Source organism: Talpa europaea (genome assembly GCF_964194135.1).
Source record: "Talpa europaea genome assembly, chromosome: 6".
NCBI lineage: Eukaryota > Metazoa > Chordata > Mammalia > Eulipotyphla > Talpidae > Talpa > Talpa europaea.
This window is the reverse complement of record NC_140072.1, coordinates 34,337,753-34,360,717: the sequence shown is the minus strand read 5'-3', so window position 1 is coordinate 34,360,717 and position 22,965 is coordinate 34,337,753. Positions and strand designations below refer to the sequence as shown.

Genomic DNA, 22,965 nt, shown 5'->3' with positions numbered 1-22,965 from the left:
CCCAAGAGTCTGTCCCACTCTCTTGAGCTGCTGTAGGGGTTTCTCTGGCAGCCTATGCCTATGATACCACCTGCAGCTAATGCAATTGGTCCTGTCCTGAGTCCAATCTGATAGCCCCCAAAAAACTGAGGTTAGATTGTACTGCTAGCGTAGACTTGCTGTCATTGTCACCCAGATCAGACTTCTCATGATGGCCTTTTCAGTAAATATTTCAAAGCCCAAGATTCTCTTGACCTCAGACACCTGTGCACCTGCTGCTAGTGTGGGTGTTAGTCCCTCCACCACCCCCTCCTCCTTACTCCCATACCCAAAGCCGGGTAGTCCCAACCTATGACTATGTTATTGTCATGTCACCCAAATATACTATTTTTCTCAATGGAATCAACAGTCTGGTTTATTTAAGGAGGATAGGAGAGGAGTGAGAGTAGAGGCAGCGTAATTTTAGGGTGTTTTTTTTTTCAGGGTTCTTAACTAAAGTGACGGAAAATCAACTCAAAAGTAGCAAAAGCCAAAAAATGGTGGGGTTGGGGTGAGTTTGGCTCACATCATTGGGAATATGAATGATCCTGGGGTTCAACTCCTGTCATCTGGGTTCTCTCTCTGCCCCACTCCTGCTCACCTCTGCCTCGTCAGTCTTCACATGGATTCCCGCAGTGTGGGCAGGTGCTGTCTGTGTACCCTGGTCTGCAGCGGTGGTGCTGGGAGAACTAGGACATGCAGGTCTGAGCCATAGGTTCTCCCCATGGGCCAGTGGGGGAGGGAGGTCTGGGGGGAGGGACCCAGCTAAAGTCATGAGAAGAAGAGACTTTTGTTGAATACAAGAGAGGGTAAAGGGTGCTGAACAGATTAAAACCTCTTAACTGGGCACCTCAAAAAAAAATCCTTAATTTTGCTATATTTGAGTATGTTCCCTTTACATATTCAGAAATTTTGATGATAAAATTTTGGCACTGGCTAGTCTCTGCATAGTGAAATTTAACCATACCAGTATGTCTAAAAACAACGTACAAATTAAATGAACATATGACATGAAAAGCTATTAGAAGCCAAACATTAAATATATCCTAACTTTTTAATAAAAAGTTACTTTAGTTATTTTGTACCTTAATCAAATCCTGTCAGATCACCTGAGCATTTAATAATAAAAATCTTTTGTGATATTTCCCTGACTTTAATAATAAGTCCTAACCCTAATGGGGAAAGCCACACAAATTAATAGCTTCTATTTTTAGTACACATGGCATTGTAAGTACAAGGAAATTTTTTTTTATTAAATCTGGTTTATGTTATAAGTCTGTAACAAATCTGTAGTAGCAAAACTAAAATGGCTTTATCCTAGAGCTCTTAAAACTTGGGGATGTTGTGTCTAAATGAATTGGCTTGAATATATTTCTGAACTATCAAATTTTTTGACATTTTGTCCTAAATCTCTAGAACTCTAGCTGGAAGATGAAAGTTAGAGCATATTTAAAAGTTGTCTCTTATAGTATCTTTTTATCTTAAAAGAGTATATAAAAGATTTTGACTTTAAAATCACTAACATTAATAATGTATGACATATTCAAGCTTTTATTAGAACTCAATCTTTAATGTATGTAATTTTAGTCCAGAAAGTTAAAATGTGCTTATTATCATCAATGAAAATGTAACTCAGGATCAGAGCTCCAATAGCTTGATGCCAGAAAATTGTCTCAAAAGCTAAAAAGAATAGTTTACCTTTGAATCCAACTCTGCTCTCTGCCACTTAAAGTGTTGCTGAGTGGTCACAGAGAGGAAAGACAGTTCCTGAAGGTGCACGTGTTAATATTTTATTGCTCTTATTAAATGCAGATAAAGTTCATTGCACAAACTTGTCATAAAAGTGGTCGCTGTGGAGGTGACTCTGTCAAGGAGTTTGTTACAAGGCCTGCCAGGCTGCTCTGTTCTCAGCCTGAAGACCTGTCACCCATCTGTCTGTGAACACACTGCAGACCACCCTCCTGCCCTCTGCCCAGCATCCTGGTAGAGCCAAGAGAGCAGTGGGCAGGGTAGGGGGAGGGTGGTGGGATCTCCTGCCCCACTATTCTAGAACAGCACATGTGGGGCCCCAGGTCTCACTCCCATTATAAGTGTAGATTTAAGGAAACTGAGGTGTTCTCACAACCTAATCTTAATTGCACAAAATCTTGGTAACTCCTGAGCACATGCCACAGGAGTAACCTCTTGCCCTTTTTGAAAGCCAATTTCCATTCCTTCTTTGTTCTTCTTCATGCCAGAGTGTTGCAGTTCATGCATTATTGAATAAGCAATGCAGAAAGTCACTGCGTCGCAAAAAAAAAAAAAAAAAAAAAAAACGTTACTTAACCCCACTGACTACAGTTTGCCAGCAACTGGAAATATTTTCTAGTGGTCACGTTGTAGGTATTTTCACCCATAATACAATTTATCCAAAGCACTGTGCAGCAAAACCTCTATCCAGAATGCTCAAGCACTAGATAAATTTTGTCAGTTGGATTTTATGATTCATTTGAAAGAAAAGCACATCATTTGAAGTCACCCCAAATCTTCCTAAAACACAATCATACACCCCCATACATCGGGAAGGCCGACATGGCAGGGACGGAAGTGCCTGTGTGCCTTGCACTGTGCTGGCTGGGAGAGAGTGTGTCAGTGACAGAGACAGATGGGCCACGTGGGCCTACTCTTGGATATTCCTCCTGTCCCCTGACTGTGCTGCCAAAGATTTTGTGATTGGGTGCAAGATGAGCGGGCTTCAAGGGCAAGTGCTGTTGTATACTCCCAACTGGTGAGAGAGGGGTAGCATAAGTGCGTGTGCCAGGTAAACGAACACCATTCAAAAATGCCTTTAGTATATCTGTGTTTTTTCCAAAACATGATCTGCTACATTTTGGCTAGTACCTGTTTATTTATAGTAGGGAACGATACTTAAGATTGTGTGTGAGGATTTGCCTCTCCTGAGGGGAAAGAAGAAAAAAAAATCACATTCTTTTTATTAAAACCCAACACACACATTGATGACCAAATTTATGTTTGTTACAAGTGGGAGAAGTAAGTGGGATGACTAATGAAGAAAAAAAAATGAAGCAGAAGATGTGTAAAAAATATATACACAGAAAAAGTGGGAAACTGTGGCCTCCCAGGCTGCCTCTTTCCCTAAAAGGTAGCAGATTTACCTTTGAATGAGTGACATTGGTGGAGTGGAGCTGGCACCCGCTGTGGGTTGACCAGGGCCTGGGGCTGCAGCATGGGTCTCCTGTCTGACCTGGGATGGCGGGGAGCTCAGCAGACTCTCTGTGAGACACACACAGCTCACTGCCTGTTGTGCATTTGAGCCCTCCGCCTGAGAGCTCGTGGCTGTCACATGGCTTTGAGTAGTGAGGATCAGGCAATAAGACAACAGTGGAGGGTTGCTGAGCACCCCCAGGGATTGCTCTGTCATAGACATCATATTAGAGACAGCCTGACTCTTGGTTGCAGTTTACTTAATTGTCCTCATACAGAAATGTCACCTGCTCCCTTACTTCTCACCCCCTACACATTGCCCAACACCTTGTCCCCAAGTCCACCCCCACCCATGGGCAGCCTTTTGCTGTTTTGGATATTCTCTGCAGTGAATGGGGAAGGTCAAATTGAGTCTTGTTTTGCCAACACCTTAGGATCTCCCAGTTCTGTCCCACAGGCCCCTGGCTCTGGGTATTGGACAGAATCGGGAAGGGGAGGAAGAGAGGAAACAAGGGGAACCAGAGGCCCCTTTCTCAGCATCCAAGTGATTGTTCCATCCAAGTGATTGTGCTGCCACATGTCCCTCAGCCTGTTCTAGCCAATTGCGTCACTTGTCCTCGGGCCCCTGACCTGTTCTTCAAGATACAATTCTTATCCTAAATCTTCATTTCCTAAACTTCAGCCCCACTTCTACCTGCTTACACGGGGACCGTTTTCACTCCCTAGAAACAGAAAGGTTTTATCGCTATTGGTGAGTGGTGGGGAGTGTCATGAGGATAGATTCTTGACACCCCAACGCAGAGTCCTGAAAGCATTTCTCATAAAAATCACGGTGCAATGATGGTGCAACTATCATAGACATCACCCCTCTAACAGAACAGTGCCTCTTATCCATCATGGATTATATAGGCTTCTGTTGGGGCTGCGGGTCTGACTGTGCCATGTGTGTTGTACCATTTCCCTGATATATTTCTGCCTCAGTTTCCCTATTTTCAAAAATGGTGGGGATGTCCACTTTGTCATAGAACTGTCATGAGAGAGAAAATCATAATGTAGATGTCGGTGTGATTGGGTTTCTCCTTATTCATCCCAGACACCTACCTCTTGAATTTCACTGCCGTAGCAACTATGTATGACATTGCTGTCATGGAATATGCTCCCCAGCTGCCAAAAGCCTGACAGGCAAGCTTTCTTATTTAGTGGGCCATCTGGCTCTGGTAGGATCATGGCCCAGGACATTCAAAAAGGACTTTGGCCCTCTGGTAAAATACTGTCTGAGGGAGAAAAAAAAAAAAAAATCAAAGTCCTATGCTTTATACTTATAATCTGAATTTAGGTACCTGTTATGGACAAAATTAACATCCCTCAATTCATATGTTGAATTCCTAACCTCCCCAATATCTCAGGATGTGACTGTGTGTAGTGTATGACCTTAAAGTGGTTAATGAAGTTAAAATTTAAGGATGGGCCTTTAAGGGCGGGCCCTAATCCAAAGTGACTATCTTATAAGACACACAGTAAAATAGTATTCTGCCATGAGGAAGAAGGAAATCTTATGATTTGTGACATGGATAGACCTTGAAGGCATTATGTTAAGATAAATTACACAGGGCCTCCCTGGCGGCATAGGGGTTAAGTCATAGCACTATCCCAGGGAGCTAACCCCACATATGGCAGCAGACCTTTCCTGTCTCGCCCGCTGCTCTCCTCAGCAGTGTATTTCAGTCATTCCGCCTGTTCTGTTCCCTACCCTGTCTCTGGTGAATCCTCTTACCCCCTGCACCTCTGATCTATACCCAAGTTCTTCTACACAAAAATTAAAATTAAAAAAAAATTTAAATAAACATACACAGAGGGAAGACAGCCACTTACAAGTCAAAGAGAAGCCTCAGACGGACTCATCCTGGCAACACCCTGATCTTGATTTACAGGCCCCAGAGAATGAGAGAATTAATTTTTGTTGTTTAGACATCTCAGACTGATTCTTTGTTATGGCTACACTAGTCAACAGATTCAGTGCCATTAAGTGTACATTTTATGGGTTAGAAACTAAGACACAGAGATTAAGTAAATTGCCTAAGAGTCCAGCTATGATTTACTCTGAAAATCCTCCCAATTATTCAGCTGTATTACCCACTCCTCCCTCGCCTGGTTGCCTCAAAGACTGTTTAGATCACATTAAAGCAAAATGGATTAATGGCCGTGGTATGGTTGCTATGTAGAATGTTTTGGTCTTGGTAGAGAAATGGAGGCTCTGTTTGGGCAGAGAGTATGTCCTGTTTATTCGCTTTCCCTAAAATCTAAGATGGTGCCTGGCAGGACCTTGGTAGAAGAAGTAATTTATTTAAATTATTTTGTGTTTGAAAAATGGGCCTCCCTGGTGGCGCAAGGGGTTAAGCACCGCACTGTGAAGCAATCCACAGCCTCTGCAGCACAAGTTCAATCCCTGGCCAGCCAGGGAGAAACCCAAAGGGCACAGCGGACCTCTCCTGTCTCGCCCGCTGCTCCCCTCAGCAGTGTATTTCAGTCAGTCTGCTTGTTCTGTTCCCTACTCTGTCTCTGGTGAATCCTCTCACCCCCCGCATCTCTGGCCTATACCCCAGCTCTTGTATGCATAAATAAATAAATCTTTTTTTTTTTTAAAAAAAAAAAAAGGTCATCAAAGTAATATATTCATATGCCATCAGTTGCAAAATGTTTTCAACAATTTATTATGAAGGCTAAATTCCAGTGTCTTTTCTGGAAATCTTGACACCTTTATGTTCTGAAAACTGTTCTTACCTAAGTAATTTCTTAAGTAGTTTTTGGTACTCACAAATTTGAACAGATCTATTAAGAAGTTATTTCTAAATAGTATGTCTTACAATCTTTGTTGCCAGAAAACATTGCACTCTGCCCAGTTGTTGCTGTGTAGGCGCTGACTAGGCCATGAATTTTGTGCCTGCAGAGCTCACTTCCACAGCAGTCTGCCTTCGGAATAATATACTCTGCCCTTTCTCTCGTGGCATAAATCCTGTTGAAATGACATGGAAGTATTATTTCTAAGATGGAGAGGTTCTGATTTTCATGTAAAGCAAGTTAATTCTTTCATTTTCAACTTGGTCCAACACCCTGGTTGCATTGCCATGTACCTGAGTAAAATGGTGCAAAAAGAAAAAACAGAAGCCGCTAGTTGAAAGAATTGGTGCATTTATTTGAAAATCCATGGAAAGACCACCTCAGTGGGCTGTCACCCCATACGCACCCTTTCCCAACTGGTGGCGCTGAGCTGGGGGCCCATCTAGAAGGCAGTCCTCTGCATCTACGACCAGCATGATATAGCACTTTTACTCCCTCTTGACCACCCTGCCTGCTGGGCAGGGGAGCTGTCCTCCCATTGAAGGAATAAAAGGGGAGAGAGTACAAATTATCTATAAAAGTGCTTTGGTTTTTTGAAGGAAAAAAAATCTGCAAATAGCTACAGTTTTGTTACCATCCAAATTCATGTGTTGACTAAGGTAAGAGGTTGAAGCAGGGATGGTGGGTGAGTAGCCACCTTTCAGGAGAAGCTGGAAGGTATGGCCAGCCCCACCAGTTCAGGGTCTGATGTGCTTTCTTCCTTGAGGCTCACTTCTCAAGAGGTTCTGGAATTTTAACCAGGTTAAATCATTTTTACTTTAGGGGTTTTAAAGCCATTTTCCTGGTGCATACAAAGAAATGTTTCACATTACAACTCAGCACTGACACATATGTAATAGAAGCAGCAATGCTTTTCCTATGTTGATACACACTAAGATTTTCTGTTTTATTCCTTTAAAAAACCAACACACCCATGTAGGCTGGCCACAATCCATTACACTGATTTTTAGAATCCACTGGTGGGTTTTGAATCACAATATGAAAATTGCTGCCGTATAATAGGCATATCTAATTTTTCCTAATTCACTCGTCACAACCTTTTATGGGAAATGTCTACAGTTTTGAAAGAAGCAAATTTCAAGAAGAGCAGAAAGAAGGGTGTCAGGGGATGCTATACTTAGGGCACCTGCCACCTTTCCAGGGTGCTTGGACCAGTGGAAGGCCTAATGGAGCAGGGCAGAAGACCTGACCCAGCAGTACAGTTGGGGGGATCTTTGAGTTCTTTTATCCCACTTGCAGCCCACTACAAGAAGACAGAAGACAATCTGTCTTAGCCTTTATACCTTGCTTTTCTAAGTGTCACAAGAATTCTCTAAAAGCATATCATTGTTTTAGAAGTTCAGCTTTCCACTATTTTATCTTTTGTGTTGCTGGTACCCTGGAATATTTTTAAGAGTAAAATCAGATTTGGACATTTTATTTTTGGACATATTATTTCTGTAATGGCTGCAGTTGGTAACCATGATGTTTTGCCCCCCCCCCCCCACTTAATGAGGAGGTCATGTCAGAATTATGGGTGCCTGGATCACAAGCCAGGTGGCCCCTTCTAGTGCCCCTTCCACTGAGCCCTTGCTGTGTCTCCACAGGCCTGGGCAAGACAAAGAGGAAGACGAGCGCGCGCGATGCATCACCCACCCCCAGCACGGACGCTGAGTACCCGGCCAACGGGGGCGGCGCTGACCGCATCTACGACCTCAACATCCCGGCCTTCGTCAAGTTCGCCTACGTGGCCGAGAGGGAGGATGAGCTGTCCCTGGTGAAGGGGTCGCGTGTCACGGTCATGGAGAAATGCAGCGATGGTTGGTGGCGAGGCAGCTACAACGGGCAGATCGGCTGGTTTCCCTCCAACTACGTCCTAGAGGAGGTGGACGAGGCGGCCGCCGAGTCCCCCAGCTTTCTAAGTCTGCGCAAGGGCGCCTCCATGAGCAATGGCCAGGGGGGGCGGGTCCTGCATGTGGTCCAGACGCTGTACCCCTTCAGTTCAGTCACCGAGGAGGAGCTCAATTTCGAGAAGGGAGAGACCATGGAAGTGATTGAGAAACCTGAAAATGACCCAGAGTGGTGGAAATGCAAAAATGCCCGGGGGCAGGTCGGCCTTGTCCCCAAAAACTACGTGGTGGTCCTAAGCGACGGGCCGGCCCTGCACCCGTCGCACACCCCGCAGATAAGCTACACGGGGCCTGCGTGCACCGGGCGCTTTGCGGGCAGAGAGTGGTACTACGGGAACGTGACGCGGCACCAGGCCGAGTGCGCGCTCAACGAAAGGGGCGTCGAGGGTGATTTCCTCATTAGGGACAGCGAGTCTTCGGTAAGTGCCCCTGGGTCTCCAGGTCGCCTGGTGCTGGGAACTTTCAGGAGAAAACTCTGTGTGTGTGTGTGTTGGGGGAAAAGCAGGAAAAAGAGCGGTACAATTTGGTTCTTGCATGCCATTCCCATTTTCCTGTGAATACGCTTGAAATAGTATAAAGATATTCGGGGCTCATATTAAATTCCATGAACCCCTTCTGTACGACCTGCATCAGGTTGCTGCTCTGGGGTGTGCTTAGATTTGCTTTCAGTGGAACGCTTACCTGTGGACGGTTGGCGCTATTCCCCTAGAGATGTATTCTTGCAGATGGGAGGGTAAGTAAAATGTTTTTTAGCTACTGAAGCTTGTCTTGCCTGCTAACTGAGATTATCTCTTTCCTATTCTGAGGACTCAAAACACATTTTTCTCCCAGGTTCCCATTTTGTTAATGACCCACCAGGGCCCTGGCGGTTGACTTTGCTTCTCTCTGGGTGAGAGGCACAGCAAATGTTCTCAGCCAGAGCGGCGCCTGGCTTCTTCCCCAACCTTTTGTTACTTGGTTTGTTTTCTTTTAAAACCATATAATCCCAAGGTCATCTCTGCCTTGAGCCACACCACTTTCATCGCTGAGAAGCTTTTAAAGCACTTGTGAACGGGACAGAAAAGAAAAAGACAGTTCTCAAGAGAGATGAGTTTGTGTATGTGGACTGAATGGGATGTCTGAGGCCTCTTGACTTGCAGCAGATCCATTTCCAGCATAGACAAATTTGGGGTTTGTGTTTCGCATGTGTGGCTGAGTCTGTCTGCAATAACTGAGCCAGTACCTCCCAAGGTAGCCTTTTTGTGTGTTCACCCATGTTTATAGACCTCTTTGCAAATACTTCTTCCGCATAGTCAGGCCCCCCAAAATGAGTATTAAGAGTCTTTTATGATTACACTGTATTGGTTATAGCCTACTTCAGTTTAATTTTTTTTAACACCAGCTATAAAACTAGTAAGCATGTACTTTGTACTATAATTGTTATCTAATAAGGTTGATAACACAATAATAAGTGTGTATTCAAAGCTCCTATTCATTGTCCTGAGAGGGAGCCAAGGTCACAAGAGTGTTTTTCTCCTGCGGAGAAACAGCTGCGATCGGTTTGTTGAGGAAAAGGAGCATCAGGATAGAGGAAACCCAACTCCTTTACAGTGTCAGCAACTCAGGAGTTAGCGGCAGCCTTAGATGTGCTGGGGCAAGCACACTGGGCCTAAACATTAGCTCCATCTGAAATCTGAATGCTGAGATTTCCTTATCCAGCCTCCAGAGTTTATCATCTCTGGCAAGATATCACATTAAATTGTTCTCACGTGACGTAAACTCTGCACAGAGCTTCCTTTAGGTCATGTTTGAGACTTAAGAGAATTAAGTTCAGCAGCACTTTTAACTCTTTAAGCAGAAACTAAGAAAAAGCAATGGAAAACAAATTGCAATATAAAGTGACCAGTCCAAGGTGCTTACCGGATGGTTATAATTCATAGACAAAAAGTATAATCTTGATTTAGATTTAGAAATTTTTGAGTTCAAAATTTAAGAGACTGCTTAGAAAGGAGATGATAAAACAATCCCATTGTGTGGAGACTTCTGCCATGTTCATTCTTTTTTACTAGGGCTTGGGGAGAAGTAGACAGTCCCTGGAAAGAGGGTAGATGAGAAAAGCATCCTTCAGGTTGCTGACCTCACAAAAGACCTATTGCCTTTCTGTGGAACAAGCACATGCAGAAGGTCTGAGCTCAGGGACCAGGTGCTTTTGGATAGGGAGAGATGCCTGCTTTACCTAAATCGTGCTCCAGGGACCCTTAATTCTAGGCATGTGGGAGTAGAAGGAAGTTTGTGGTCAACTCTGTGTGCAGTGTACTGTCTTGGCCTGAGGCCCTACCACGGTGTGGGCTGTTGGTGCACAGGGCTGCTTTCCTTGACATGCAGTGTGTGTTGCTGTGTGTGCCTGCCTGGTACAGGACTGCTGCAAGGGACTCTCGGGCACTGTGTTCCTCTTCTCCTGAGAGCAGAACTAGGCCAACTTTGCTGTTTCTCTTGCTCCTAGCCAGGGCTGTTCTCAGCTGTCATCTGGGACAGTTGAGGACTGTCCGATGGGCAGATACACCCATTATTCCTTTTCCATGATCTATTTAGCCATTGCCTTTTGCCAGTGTCTCCCCTTCTCCTTTTTTTTTCCCCCTGTTCATTTTGGCGTTTCTAAGAGGAGAGCCTGGCTTTCAAAGCCACCACAAGGTCAACTTGAGCCCTTAAGTTCATGTCTCACAGTCATGGTATTGTGTGAGGATGGAGGTTTCTGATGGGGTCAGCCTTCCGGCACAGGACGCAGAGACATCTTCATTTAATTTCCTTCTTTCTTTGTGCTGGGTCTTTCCTTTGATTGAGGTTACTACAGGACACCTGACTTCTAAATAAGCAGACTGTTTTTTTAGAGTGCATCTTCAAGATGTTTATCTTTTTAAAAATATCCTGAGTGATTCCAGTATAAATAAGTTAGACTCTTACTTTTGAGTATTTTGCATTTAAAAATATTTAGTATTTTCCTGTTTTGAAAAATAAAAGTATACCCAAGTCTAATCCTAGGAATTCTGCTTTTTCCAGAAGAAGTGCATATTTCAGGAAAAACAAACAAAAACATTGCCACAGCCTATGATATTATCACCAAGGTAGTGGGTATTTCAAAGTACTGGGTATTTCATTTTATCACTGAGTGAATGAGCAAATGAACTTATTGGATCTCTTTCATGTCCCAAATCTCTGTATCTACATTTGTTCTTTCTTCCAGCTTCTCTTTCTTCTTCCTTACTCTCCTCTCCTGTCTGTAGTTGTCATTTATCTTTAGCAGCTAAAGATGAAACATTTCTTATTCTACATATTTAATTACCATACTGCCACCTGCTCATCCATAGTTCATGGAATCTGGAAAATGCAAAACTCCCACTTGGCCCCTGAAAGCTCATCATAAATCTGTATACAGTTGTCCACACTTACTCTATGGATAAGATTAAAAGATTACATTCACAATTTAAGAATAACCTGTAACTGAATTTCTGGTAAGCTGTGTAAGTTTTCTGTATTTCATTTTCTCAATTGTTACATTCCCCCATCTTTGGGAAGGTAATTTAGGTGAGGTCTGTAGAAGTGATTTAACCATGTAACATCAGCCATGTTTAGGAAGCCATTTTCCCACCATCAGATGTTAAAATCCCAAAAGATCACTTGTTTCCTCACACTTATTATGTCACATGGTTGTCTTTTGATATTAATTTTTTTGTCATGTAACACATTTGTTTCTGATAGAGAAAAATTTATTAGAGGCAATTTAATGCACATATCGGCACACTAATAGTCCATGTGTGTTCATTCCTTGCTCTTTTATTTTTAAAACCTATTCAAAGTCTGGCCAAGAAGAAAGAATAAAATAATTAGCATAGTTCCTTGCCATTTTTTTAAACTTTATTATTTGTTATAGAAATCACAATTTTTAACAAAACTTCCACCAGTTTCATCATTCCATCTCTCTTGCCACACTGTAATGTGTATCAGAAGCCCCTCAAGAGCTTGGTATACTACAGATTGCTGGGTGCTACCCATGAAGTTTCTAATTCAAGAGGATTGGGACATAAAATTTTGCCTTCCTAGCACAGTACTTGGTGATGTTTTTACTGCTGATTTGGGGACTACACTTTGCATTCTTAGTATTTTTTATATATTTCCATAGTAGTTATTAAAAACCCCATTTCTGATTCATACTATGCTTTCAAGAATTATAAGCACACTTATAGGTGAAAATTACAACTCTTTATGAAAGACTTTCAATAATAGAGAAAGCACCAGAGAATCTTGGTATTTCAACCTCAAAACCATCATGGTCTTTGGGTGATACTTATTTCTGTTTATTTCTTGCATGTTTATTACAAGTAAAAGAGAGTAGATAGCACTGAAATCCTCTCCCCCCCCCCACCCCGAGAGAAATGTAAAAGCAGGACAGAGAGCAGTCTGTTAACCTAAAACATGTGGAGTACAGGGTGTTACTGAACCTGGACACACAACACGGTGTTGAATTTGCTTCTGATCAATGCTTGGTAGATGTGTTTGTGTGCAGGCAAGCTCCTGGAAAGCAAGCTCCCAACTCTTCTTTCCCTAATAAGAGGCCCCTGGTCAGGGATCTTGACCAGGGGTCCTTTGAAGGTATCATCACCAGGTGTGGGAGGACTTCACCAAGAAACGTTTACATTTTGTTCTAAAGAGGTGTGCAAGGAAAGTGCTTGCCCAATAGAGATGGTTTCTAAAGTATTTTTTTTCAGTATTACCAATATTCAGATATTCTAGGAGGCCAGGCAGAACTAGTCAGTTTCATCACAGTATTTTTAAAAAGTCAAGAGAAGAATGGTTCATAGTAAAAGTTGGGGCATAATTGTTGCCTGACCTTTGCTCAGAGAGGAGGAAAATTCTTTTTTCAGGAGCCACATTTGAGCCTTGTCTCTAACTGCCACATGCCTGCTAGGAAAAGCCATTAACTGGAGTCACCAGGTGTCTTAGGTGACCTGCAGACACTGGTGAGCTCTTTGTAGTATGCTGCCCTGGAGCTCTGCATCTCGCCTCAACCCGCAGGCCCTGCAGCCAGAACTTCCAGAGGCCTCCCACCCCGATGCTTTGGTTTCCTCTCTCATCTCTCCACCAGAATTTCATAAATCTTTAGTCTAGAACAAAAATGTAGGCAAGAAAAATTTGTGGCAAAATATCCATAGCATGTGATTTGCCATTTGAATCATTTTTAAGTGTCAAGTTCAGTGGCGTTAAGTCCATTCACACATTTGTGTAACATTCGCCACCCACCCTTTCCAGGACTTTCCATCTCCCTAATTAGAACTCTACACCATTACATGCTAACATCCCACCTCTCCTCCCCCAGCCCTGGCAGCTTTCTGCTTTCTGTCTCTATGAATTCAATTACCCTGAGCACTTCACATGATTGGAACCATACAGTGTTTGTCCTTTCATGAGTGACTTATGTCGCATAGCATACTGTCCTCAAGGTTTATTCACACTTAGGCATGTGTGTCAGAATTTCATTCCTTTTTAAGGATGAATGAGATCCCTTTATGGACATGGACATGCCACTTTTTTTTTAATCCATTTATCTGTCAGCTGTCAATGAACACTAAGGTTGCTTTCACTTTTTGACTATTTTTAATATTGTTGCTATGAATGTGCATGTACAAGTAACAGCACAAGTTCCTGCCTCCAATTCTTTTAGGCGTATATCCAAAAGTGGTATCGTATATCAGATGATAACTCAGCATTTAATTTTTTAAGGAACTGCCATCTTTTCCACGACAGCTGCACCATTTAACATTCCCACCACCAGTGCACAAGGGCTTCAGTTTCTCCATATCCTCACCAACTCCCCCCCCACCCCCCATTTTGTTTTTCTTTACCCCTTTACAACCATCCTAAATGGTTGTGGTGTGGTATTGCATTGTGGGATTTTACTAGCATCAACACGTAACCTTCTAACCTAGGGGAGGTTTCTCAGAGATCTCAACAGTTCCTACATGGCCTGAGGAGCACAGAGTGAAAATAGTTACCCCAGAGTTCATAGCATAGAGAGTAGTTTGGTGGATAGTAACAAATAGTGACATGATATGCAGGCTGACCTGTTCACCCTTATTCCTACTGTATTCTATTCTATCTTTTTGAAAAGTCCAGCATTTTTATAGTCATTGGAACAGAATGAAGCTTAGGTAGTTCTGCAAATGAATGTGAGGACACCGTGTGAAATCTTCCTTCGAATCCATGGCAATAATTTTCAGCAGGTGTCCTGGGCCAGCAGCATCAGTGTCACCACAGAACTTACTAGAAATGCAAATTATCAGGCCTTACCTGGACCTGCTGAATCTCAGTGTCTGGAGTGTACCCTGCAGCCTAAGTTTTAACAAGCCCTCAGAGTGGTTCTGGTGATCGAACTTGAGAACCCCAAAGAGGGGGTAAAGTCCTTTTACTACTTAAAAGTCCTTAAGTGGTAGTGCCTGTTGTATGGTAAAATTCATACTTGAATTATTGAATATCATTGATTGACCAGGCAGACATGACAAGGCTAAAAGACAAAAATAAATAAATAAATAAAGACAATATTCCAGAGGTCTCCACTCTGTTCACATTTAACTTTTGGAACTGTATTTTGGGAGGCAGGAAGGAGTAAACACACACATATGCTAATTTGAAAAAGAATAGTAAAAGCTTCATCATTTAAAGATTAGATAGAGGGGTCTTTGAAGCCTATTAAAAATAAATTTCTTTCCAAAGCTAATGAGAAAGACAGTATTTGTTCTTGTCATGGATTGGCTTTAGGCCTGTGGAGTAAATATTTCAGAGATACATTTATAGGAGAAGAGAAAATACCAGTGAGGCTGGTCATGCTTAGTGATGAGAAGATAATCTGATAAAAACAAAGGATAAGTAACATCAATCGACAGCTTGTGGCATAAGTATAAACAAAGAGTCGATTCTGATTGACAACTAGGGAGAGGTGATATTACAGAATGATAAAATTGAAAGACTTTTGTGAGATGAGAACAGAAGGCTATTGATCAGTGGAATAAAGTTTGCCTCTAATCCACTGATTCTCAAATATTTTTGGTGAAGGAACCACTTCTTTGGACAAAAGAGTATCTTTCTTAAAGAAGCAAAAATAAAAAATAATATCTATCTACCAAACTAAAGGGCAAGAATAATACAGCTTTTGATAAGACACCAACAAGATGACTCTCTGTGGGTAGAGGGAGTATAAATGGTGAATGTAAATATACATGATTGATGTTTAAAGATCAACAAGACCAGAATTTGGTCCAAAGTCCACCAAGGAGACTTGGCAAACTACACAAAGTACATTTCTCTCTACTGACAACCTTCCTATAATGTCCAGCGTGAAACAAATAGAAGTTTTAAAGTTATTTAAGAATTAGGACTATGGGATCAAGTTCCTCCTTTCGTTAATTACATCACAGCTATGTGCTTAGAATAAGCCATAGTACTGAAGCATTCTTGAGTGAAGGCGAGTATTGAACCAGGGCATCTGTTTTATAAAAATACAAAAATGCTTTTGAGCAAGTATTTGAAACAAGTGGTTCAAGTTGGTAAGGCTGTGGAAATAGTATCAAAGAAAGAGTATTCTTGGTTTCTCTTGGCTAAAAATATTCTCCCGTTGATCACAGAAATTGCCAAGGTGTGAGCTGTAAGAATTATCTAAGGAAATCAATAGACAAAATTGGAATTAAAGTCAACACTTATGTGAAAGTAGTTCCAATAGTCATTGGAACTATAGCACCTACTCCATACCTACTCCACAGCTACTCTGAGCCCAGTGTGGAGATGTAGAGTCAAATCAGCTTCTTGTACTTACAAGTATTATATTCAAATAGAAGACCTATAACCCAGAATAAAAACAGTGTTGATAAAATAATTAATAATAAAAACTTCTGAAAGGTTTTCTACCTATTAGTTGTCCTCCGATACTTAGAAAACGACTTCCTCAAATAAGGGGTGGATGAATGGATTGTGCTAATCAATAATTCTTAAGAACCCCTTGTTCAAAAACTATTAGAATAGAAAAATCATTCCTTTGAGAAATAGTCAAATGAAGATAACAAGAATTGATCAAATATTAGAAAATTGAAATTAACATTATTTTCAGCAGGGAGAAATTATACCAAATAAGTATAGTGCTTGAAAAAGTTAAAGGTAGGAAAATGTGCATGATATGAAGGAAGCAGAGAGGTAGGAACTTTGGGGGTCAGTGTAGGGGGGAAGGGTAGTGAAATTGAATGCCTAGTTTTCAAAACTGAAAAGAATGTACAGGACTGAATTGTGTTTCATTTTAGTCCAGAGACAGAACATTTTAATGAGTGTAGTATCTAGGATGGCTTAAAAAGATACATGCAAATTCTTTGATGCCATTCTGCCTTCAACGTGTGGATCCTGATGGCTTCACCTTTGTCGTGAATGGTTCTTAATGACTCACTTCTAGTGAATATAATCTGCTGGAAGTGATCATAGCCAACTCAAAAAGGAGCATTAGAAATTTTGCTATGACTGAATCTTTAGGCTCTTGCTCCCCCCCAAATTAATCTGCTAAAGCCTAATACCTAATGAATGATATTACAAGGTAGGGCTTTTAAAAGGCTACTAAGTCATGATAGTGCAACTCTGGTGAATGGGATTAGTGCCTTCACAAAAGAGAGCCCAGAGAACTTTTCCTCCTTTTTCCATTTCAGGACACAATGAGAAAATAGCTGTCTATGAATCACAAAGCAAGCCCTCCTAGACACCAAATCTTCAACTCCCTGGTCTTGGGCTTTCCAGCCTCCAGAACTATAAGGAATACATTGCTTTTGTTTAAAAACCAGTTAATGGGGCCTCCCTGGTGGCGCAAGGGGTTAAGCACTACACTATGAAGCAATCTGAAGCCTCTGCAGCACGAGTTCGATCCCCAACCCTCCAGGGAGTAACCCACATGGCGCAGCAAACCTCTCCTGTCTCGCCCACTGCTCCCCTTAGCAGAGTATTTCATCAGTCTGCCTATTCTGCTCCCCACTCTGTCTCTGGTGAGTCCTCGTACCCCCCGCATCTCTGGCCTGTGTCCCAACTCTTGTATGCATGCATAAATAAATCTTTATTTAAAAAAAAGAAACAGTTAATGGTATTCTGTTACAGAAGCTGAACTAAGATTTACAGGACCAGGGGAAAGGTTTAACATACTTATAAATGGTGTCCCAAAAGAGTGACTAAGGAGGGGGATGAGGAAGACAGATGGGAGCAATAAGTGATGATATAAATGCCAGTACACCTGACTTGTAAGTCATCACAGCAAGTCTTAGGGCTGCAAGTTTTCCACCTTCCAGAACATTTTTTATTTTGAAACATAACACAGAGAAAGAAAATTTCATTTAGTAAGTACTTGTTCAGGAGGGTCAAAATATAAGGCATTGTTGGCATTCTAAAAGCTACTACCCTCACCCACTTTGCTACCTGATTGTGCGATGTCTTCTCACTAGAGATAACAGCTACCTTTAACCTTATGGTAAAGATATCTTTATTTTATAACCTTCGTATTTATCTATTTCTAAACAATATATTTTAGTTTTGCCTACTTTTTAAAGATGGTATCATACTGTAGATATTCTTTTCTTACTATCTAGCCCCTTTTTTAAAAAAGATTTGTTTATGCATACAAGAACCTGGGGTACAGGCCAGAGGTGTGGAAGGTGAGAGGATTCACCAGAGGCAGAGTGGGGAATAGAACAGGCAGACTGATTGAAATACACTGCTGAGGGGAGCAGTGGGTGAGACAGGACAGGTCTGCTGCACCATGTGGGTAGCTCCCTGGCTGGGGATTGAACTCATGCTGCAGTGGCTGCAGATAGCTTCACAGTGCTGTGCTTAATCCCTTGCACCACCAGGGAGGCCCTTTATCTAGTCTATTCACAACCATGAGGAGTGTTTGCATCTTGGGGTCACTGTAAATAATCCTGCTGGGACCTCCATGTACATGCACCTGGTACATGCACCATGGACATGCATACACATATGCATGCACTTCTCTCAAACACATTTCTGGAATGAAATTGCTGTGTTCTTAGAATGCCTCTCTTCAGCATTTCTCAATAGTGCAGAAACTCTTCAACAAAGCAGTAGTACTAGTTTATAGTCCAGTTGGGACTGAGAGTCCCAAGTCCAGCATCCTTTCTACCACAGCAATCACTGTGGCTTGTTGGCCTCCCGATGAAGGAGACTCAGCAACCTTCAGTTCCTTCACATCCCCAAACAAAAACTTACATGCAGAGAGGATGTTGAACTGCTGTTCATTTTGGTCCTTAATGTGGTATTGAAGTAAAATCACGTTAAGGTTCTTTGACAAGCTTAGATTGAAGGATGAGTCATCCTCTCAGTAGACCATGACTTGTTGAGGTAACTATGACATAGTCCTTTTTCATCCAGTTTCGTTAAGTCTGTTTCAGAAAGCTACACCTCGAGGAACCACAGCAGGTGATAACAGTACCAGTGGCACGGCCTTCTCTTGCTCATCCCTGCTCCCGCAAGGCAGGGTTGTTGTTGTCTGGGGTGGCTCTGCATCCGTTAATTTTGGGGAACTGGCTCAGTCTGCAGGGAAAGATCTTAGAGCATCTCTCCAGCAGGGTGCTGCCATGCATCTAGGGAAATTCCTCCCAAGGAATGTCTGGAGCAAGACCAGGCTCTTCAGGACAGAACCAGAAAGGCATCCCCAGCTGGGAGCCAAGGTCAGCCATGGAACTTCCTACTTGAGGGACTGCTTAACCCTAAGACAATAAGTCACTCTTGTATCTTTTTCTGGTGGCTCTGAACATTTTTTTAGAAGACTGCTGGAAGTTGGCCCAGGTTTCATTTCTCTCCTCAGATGGTCTCAAGAGCCCCTGGAGGTCCCATTAAAATAGATTACTGGGGGTTAGAGCACAGGTGGCTGGGCCCCACCCTAGTTTCTTATTCAGTGGGTCTGGGCAGAGCCTGAGATTTGCTTTTTCTCGCAAGACCTGGGTAATGTTAATCCTGCTGGCCAGGAGCACACTTGGAGTGCTCCTGTTCATCATCAGGCTTCATTTCGAGCTGTTGGTGATAACATGAAACAATGCAATTTCATATTCAGATTAGAAAATCTACACAGGTTAATTAAGAATTTCCCAATCATTTAGCACACCTACTTGATACAAATTTAGTTCATTCTCTGTCCTTAACTTTAAGGTTTCTGCTCAGGAGCCCACGAAATTAAAAACTACCATCTCTACAGCATCGGTTTTACATGCACCTTGGTGTTAAATTAAGGAGCATAAGTTAAAAGTAAAGTTCCCTATTTCCTGTTTAGAAAGTCATCTGTTGATCACTTGACTTAATTAAAGCTGGCTTTATCATATACTTGCTCTAATGCACTCATCTTATACCTCCACGATAATGCTGCTTTAATCTATGAATTGATTAAACTATAAAATAAGCACAGTTCTGGTTTGCACTAAACTACAGACATGAGATCGCCCTCTGCCTTTAACTTAAGGCACAAGCTGCTGGCACAGAATAAATACACTAATAGAAATTAAATGGTGAGGGGGGCCTCCCCGGTGGCGCAGTGGTTGAGCGCTGGGCTGCAAAGCTGCAGCCTCTGCAGCACCGGTTCGATCCCCGGCCACCGGCAAGGGTCCCACATGGCGCACAGACCTCTCCTGCCACGCCCGCTGCTCCCCTCAGCAGTGTGTTTTCGTCAGTCTGCCTGTTCTGCTCCCTGCTCTGGCTCTGGTGAATTCTCACACCCTCCCGTGCTTCTGACTGTACCCAGTGCTTGTATAAATAAATAAATAAATCTTTAAAAAAAAAAAAAAGAAAGAAATTAAATGGTGAGGAGCTTGAAATTAAATTGCTTTAAGGAAAACCAGAAACTCTGAGGAGAGGGTTGAGCAGTTCATAGTGTTGTACAAATGTGCTGTGATGGGCCAGGGTGGCTTCCTAATCTGCTTGGAGTAATAATCACAGTGGCTGTACCCCTGCCACTGCAGGCTCGCTCATGTGTGGAGTGCTGTTGGGCAGTACCTGGCTTACTTCTGTTTTCAGAAACATACACAGCAACCAGTCTGGATGGGATTCCCAGTAATACTAAGGCCGGCTTGCATCTGTCCTGTTCAGTCCTGTGGAAATTATACTGGCCTGGGAATGGTGCAATCAAATCATTACTTCAAATACCATTCTGTGCTGTGCATGATATTAATAGGGTTGGTTGGCAGGATCACTATGACATCAGGTTTTGCAGTGATTCATTTCTAAGAGATCTAGTTGGGGAATTAACTTTCAAGTTCTGTGTCTCCCTCCCACTGGTCCCCTGCCCCCCAGTGGCCTGGATTCTGAAAAGAGTCTAATGTCTAAGCCAAGATCAACTTCCTCATCTCTTCCTGGAGTTTTGTCCCACCAACATTTCCTGGGTCTCCTCCAAGGCACCCAGCCTTGGGTTTAGCTAGGAGATAAGGTGGGATGTTTCCCTGAAAAGTTTGTCTTTATTTGGTCTCTTTGGGGCAAAAGGGAACATAAATACAAGCTCTGCAGTAGTCTCGTCGACTCTTTTATCCTAACAGCTAACAGATGGGTGAGCTCGGTAGCCCCTATGAGGGTTATTTAGAATTCTCAGGACCTCATTTCCCTGATTTCTCCTTGGTTTACACGGATTTTCACACATTTTGTTTTACAAGATTTGCACACATTTGTCAAATGTTCATAAAATCAGCATAAGAGAGAATGGCCTGGGCATGTGTGAATTCTGTCCTGCTAGAAGCGACACTGAGAGAGGCCTTGGCTGATGGGCCCTCAGTAGCACAATGTTCCTGGGTTTGGGGAAAGAATGCTTTAGGAATTCATCTGGGAACTGTATTAGGCTCCCACCTCCTGTGGGACTCTGGGATACAGCAGTGGCTAAGACACAGCCCTCTCTGCCTGATGCATTATGAAGGGACATGTGTATAAATTATTTATTACAGAGAAGTTACTGGAATACACTATCCTTCTGCTACTAGGAGACTGCGAACTTTATACCAACATAGCAAGCTAAGGAGGGGAAGAGCTTCTCTTGTTTAGGAATGAGGAAGCTTCTTAAGAGGAGGCAAAGCCTTTTAGTAAGGCGTTACAGAAATGGTTGACTAGAGAGGAGGAGACAAGGGGTGAATCAGAGAATATGAGCAGGAAATGGGTCTGGGTGGGACATACTTTAATCTCACTGACTGGATCTGCAGGCAAGGGCCAGGGGACACAGTCCTGGTGGGCTAAGGTGGTCGGTAGTTGGTTTTTCTTCTGGAGGCAGCATCCCTCCACCTCAGCCACATGGGCAACTTGGTACCTCGAAAGGGGGGACCTCCCTCCCTGTCTTCCTCAGGTATCCCCACTTCCCTAGTTCTCTCCCACCAACCCCACCTTCCACAGAGCTTGGGCTCACTCCATTTTCTTCAGAGGCCATTCCTGACAGCCCCCCCCCCTCCAACACACACACATACCGGACTACCTGACCTACTTACTGCCACCTTTCTCTTCATAAAATTTACCACAGTTTGCAGCTACATATTCACTATCTGTTCCCCCAATGGACTGTCACTTCTGTGAGCATAGAGACCATGTAGGGCATATATACACAGTCCACACACATGTCCAGACCGTGTCCACACACATGTCCAGACGATCTAGTGTGTAGTCTGTGTTCAGTAAACAACTATTTATGAACCAATAGTTTTCTCCAAAGAACATTACTTGTTCAGTACCTCTCTGCACATTTTTCAGTAAATGAGATAAAAGATATTTTAATAGAAATAATAGTATCTTTCTAAAATATATACAAATACAAATTAGGTGCTGACATAATCACAAAATTTAAACATTTGTCAATAAAATCTGTGCATGTGCAAGAATGACAGCCCCCTCTGAGAAATTATACACCATATTTAAAATGCAACCAGAATTTTCCACTGCTACTCATGTGTTTATTTTTAAATAGCTGAGAATTAGAGCTATTTTAACTTCTGATAGTGGTAGAAGTCAGAGAAAAGGAAATCTACCCCCTGAAGCCACTTTTAATAAATTCCCAGTTTATCAAAAATAGTGACATGAAAAATGCAAGTTTCTTCAGCAGCATGAACCAGAATGGTGTCATGCATTCCACAGTGAGCCCCAGTTTTCACTGGAACTTCACTAAGCAAAGTGTAATTACTCCTGGACTGCCTCTCATCATCCTGAATACCAGATGCCTGCTGTTGCCAAACAGGAGCTGCAGCCCAGCTCCCAGAGTGAGCACTTCCCTTCTCGACCTGGCTCGTCTGCTTGTGGACAGCGGGGTTTCCCATCTCCTGTCCCCGCTGTAACTCGTGCTCTGTTTCTTCCACAGCCCAGTGACTTCTCCGTGTCTCTCAAAGCATCAGGGAAGAACAAACACTTCAAGGTGCAGCTTGTGGACAATGTCTACTGCATCGGACAGCGGCGGTTTCACACCATGGACGAGTTGGTGGAACACTACAAAAAGGCCCCCATCTTCACTAGTGAGCACGGGGAGAAGCTCTACCTCGTCAGAGCACTTCAGTGACAGCCCCTCCCGGGCCCTACCACCTCCAGGCCTTCGGTGCCACACTCACTTCCCCAGAGCCCAGCGGCGCCGCCGGAGAAGTCGTCGTCCGGCAATGGGCTGTCCCGCCCAGGGGTCCACGCTGTCTGGTGGTTCTTCCTCTATTGGCTTCCTTTGCCTGGTTTATCACTCTGTCCAGGTCGGTTTGTCTTCATCTTCTCCCCCACCCTCCAACCCCCTCCCCACTCCCTTTGCAACCCCAGGCCCTCACACCCACGGTCTAGCCCACTCCCCACCCTGGCCAGTTTTAGAGAAAGGAAGATGATAGAAGAGGGGCCCGTTTGTCCACTTTGTTCCTTCTGGAGTCAGCCTTGTCTGCTGAGATTGTCATGCTAACACAGCCCCTCA

At 43.0% G+C, this 22,965-nt stretch overlaps 1 protein-coding gene across 1 annotated transcript in view; it reads left to right on the top strand.

The window, feature by feature from the left end:
- Nucleotides 1-22,578, top strand: part of NCK2 (NCK adaptor protein 2) — a gene marked incomplete at both ends in the record, with an annotated part of 34,684 nt that extends 12,106 nt beyond the window's left edge. The window contains 2 exons of the mRNA XM_084235523.1: nt 7,707-8,428; nt 22,384-22,578. Of these exons, the coding sequence (XP_084091649.1) occupies nt 7,707-8,428; nt 22,384-22,578 (917 nt within the window). The remainder of the gene's footprint in view (nt 1-7,706; nt 8,429-22,383) is intronic.
- Between the last annotated feature and the right edge of the window lie 387 nt (nt 22,579-22,965).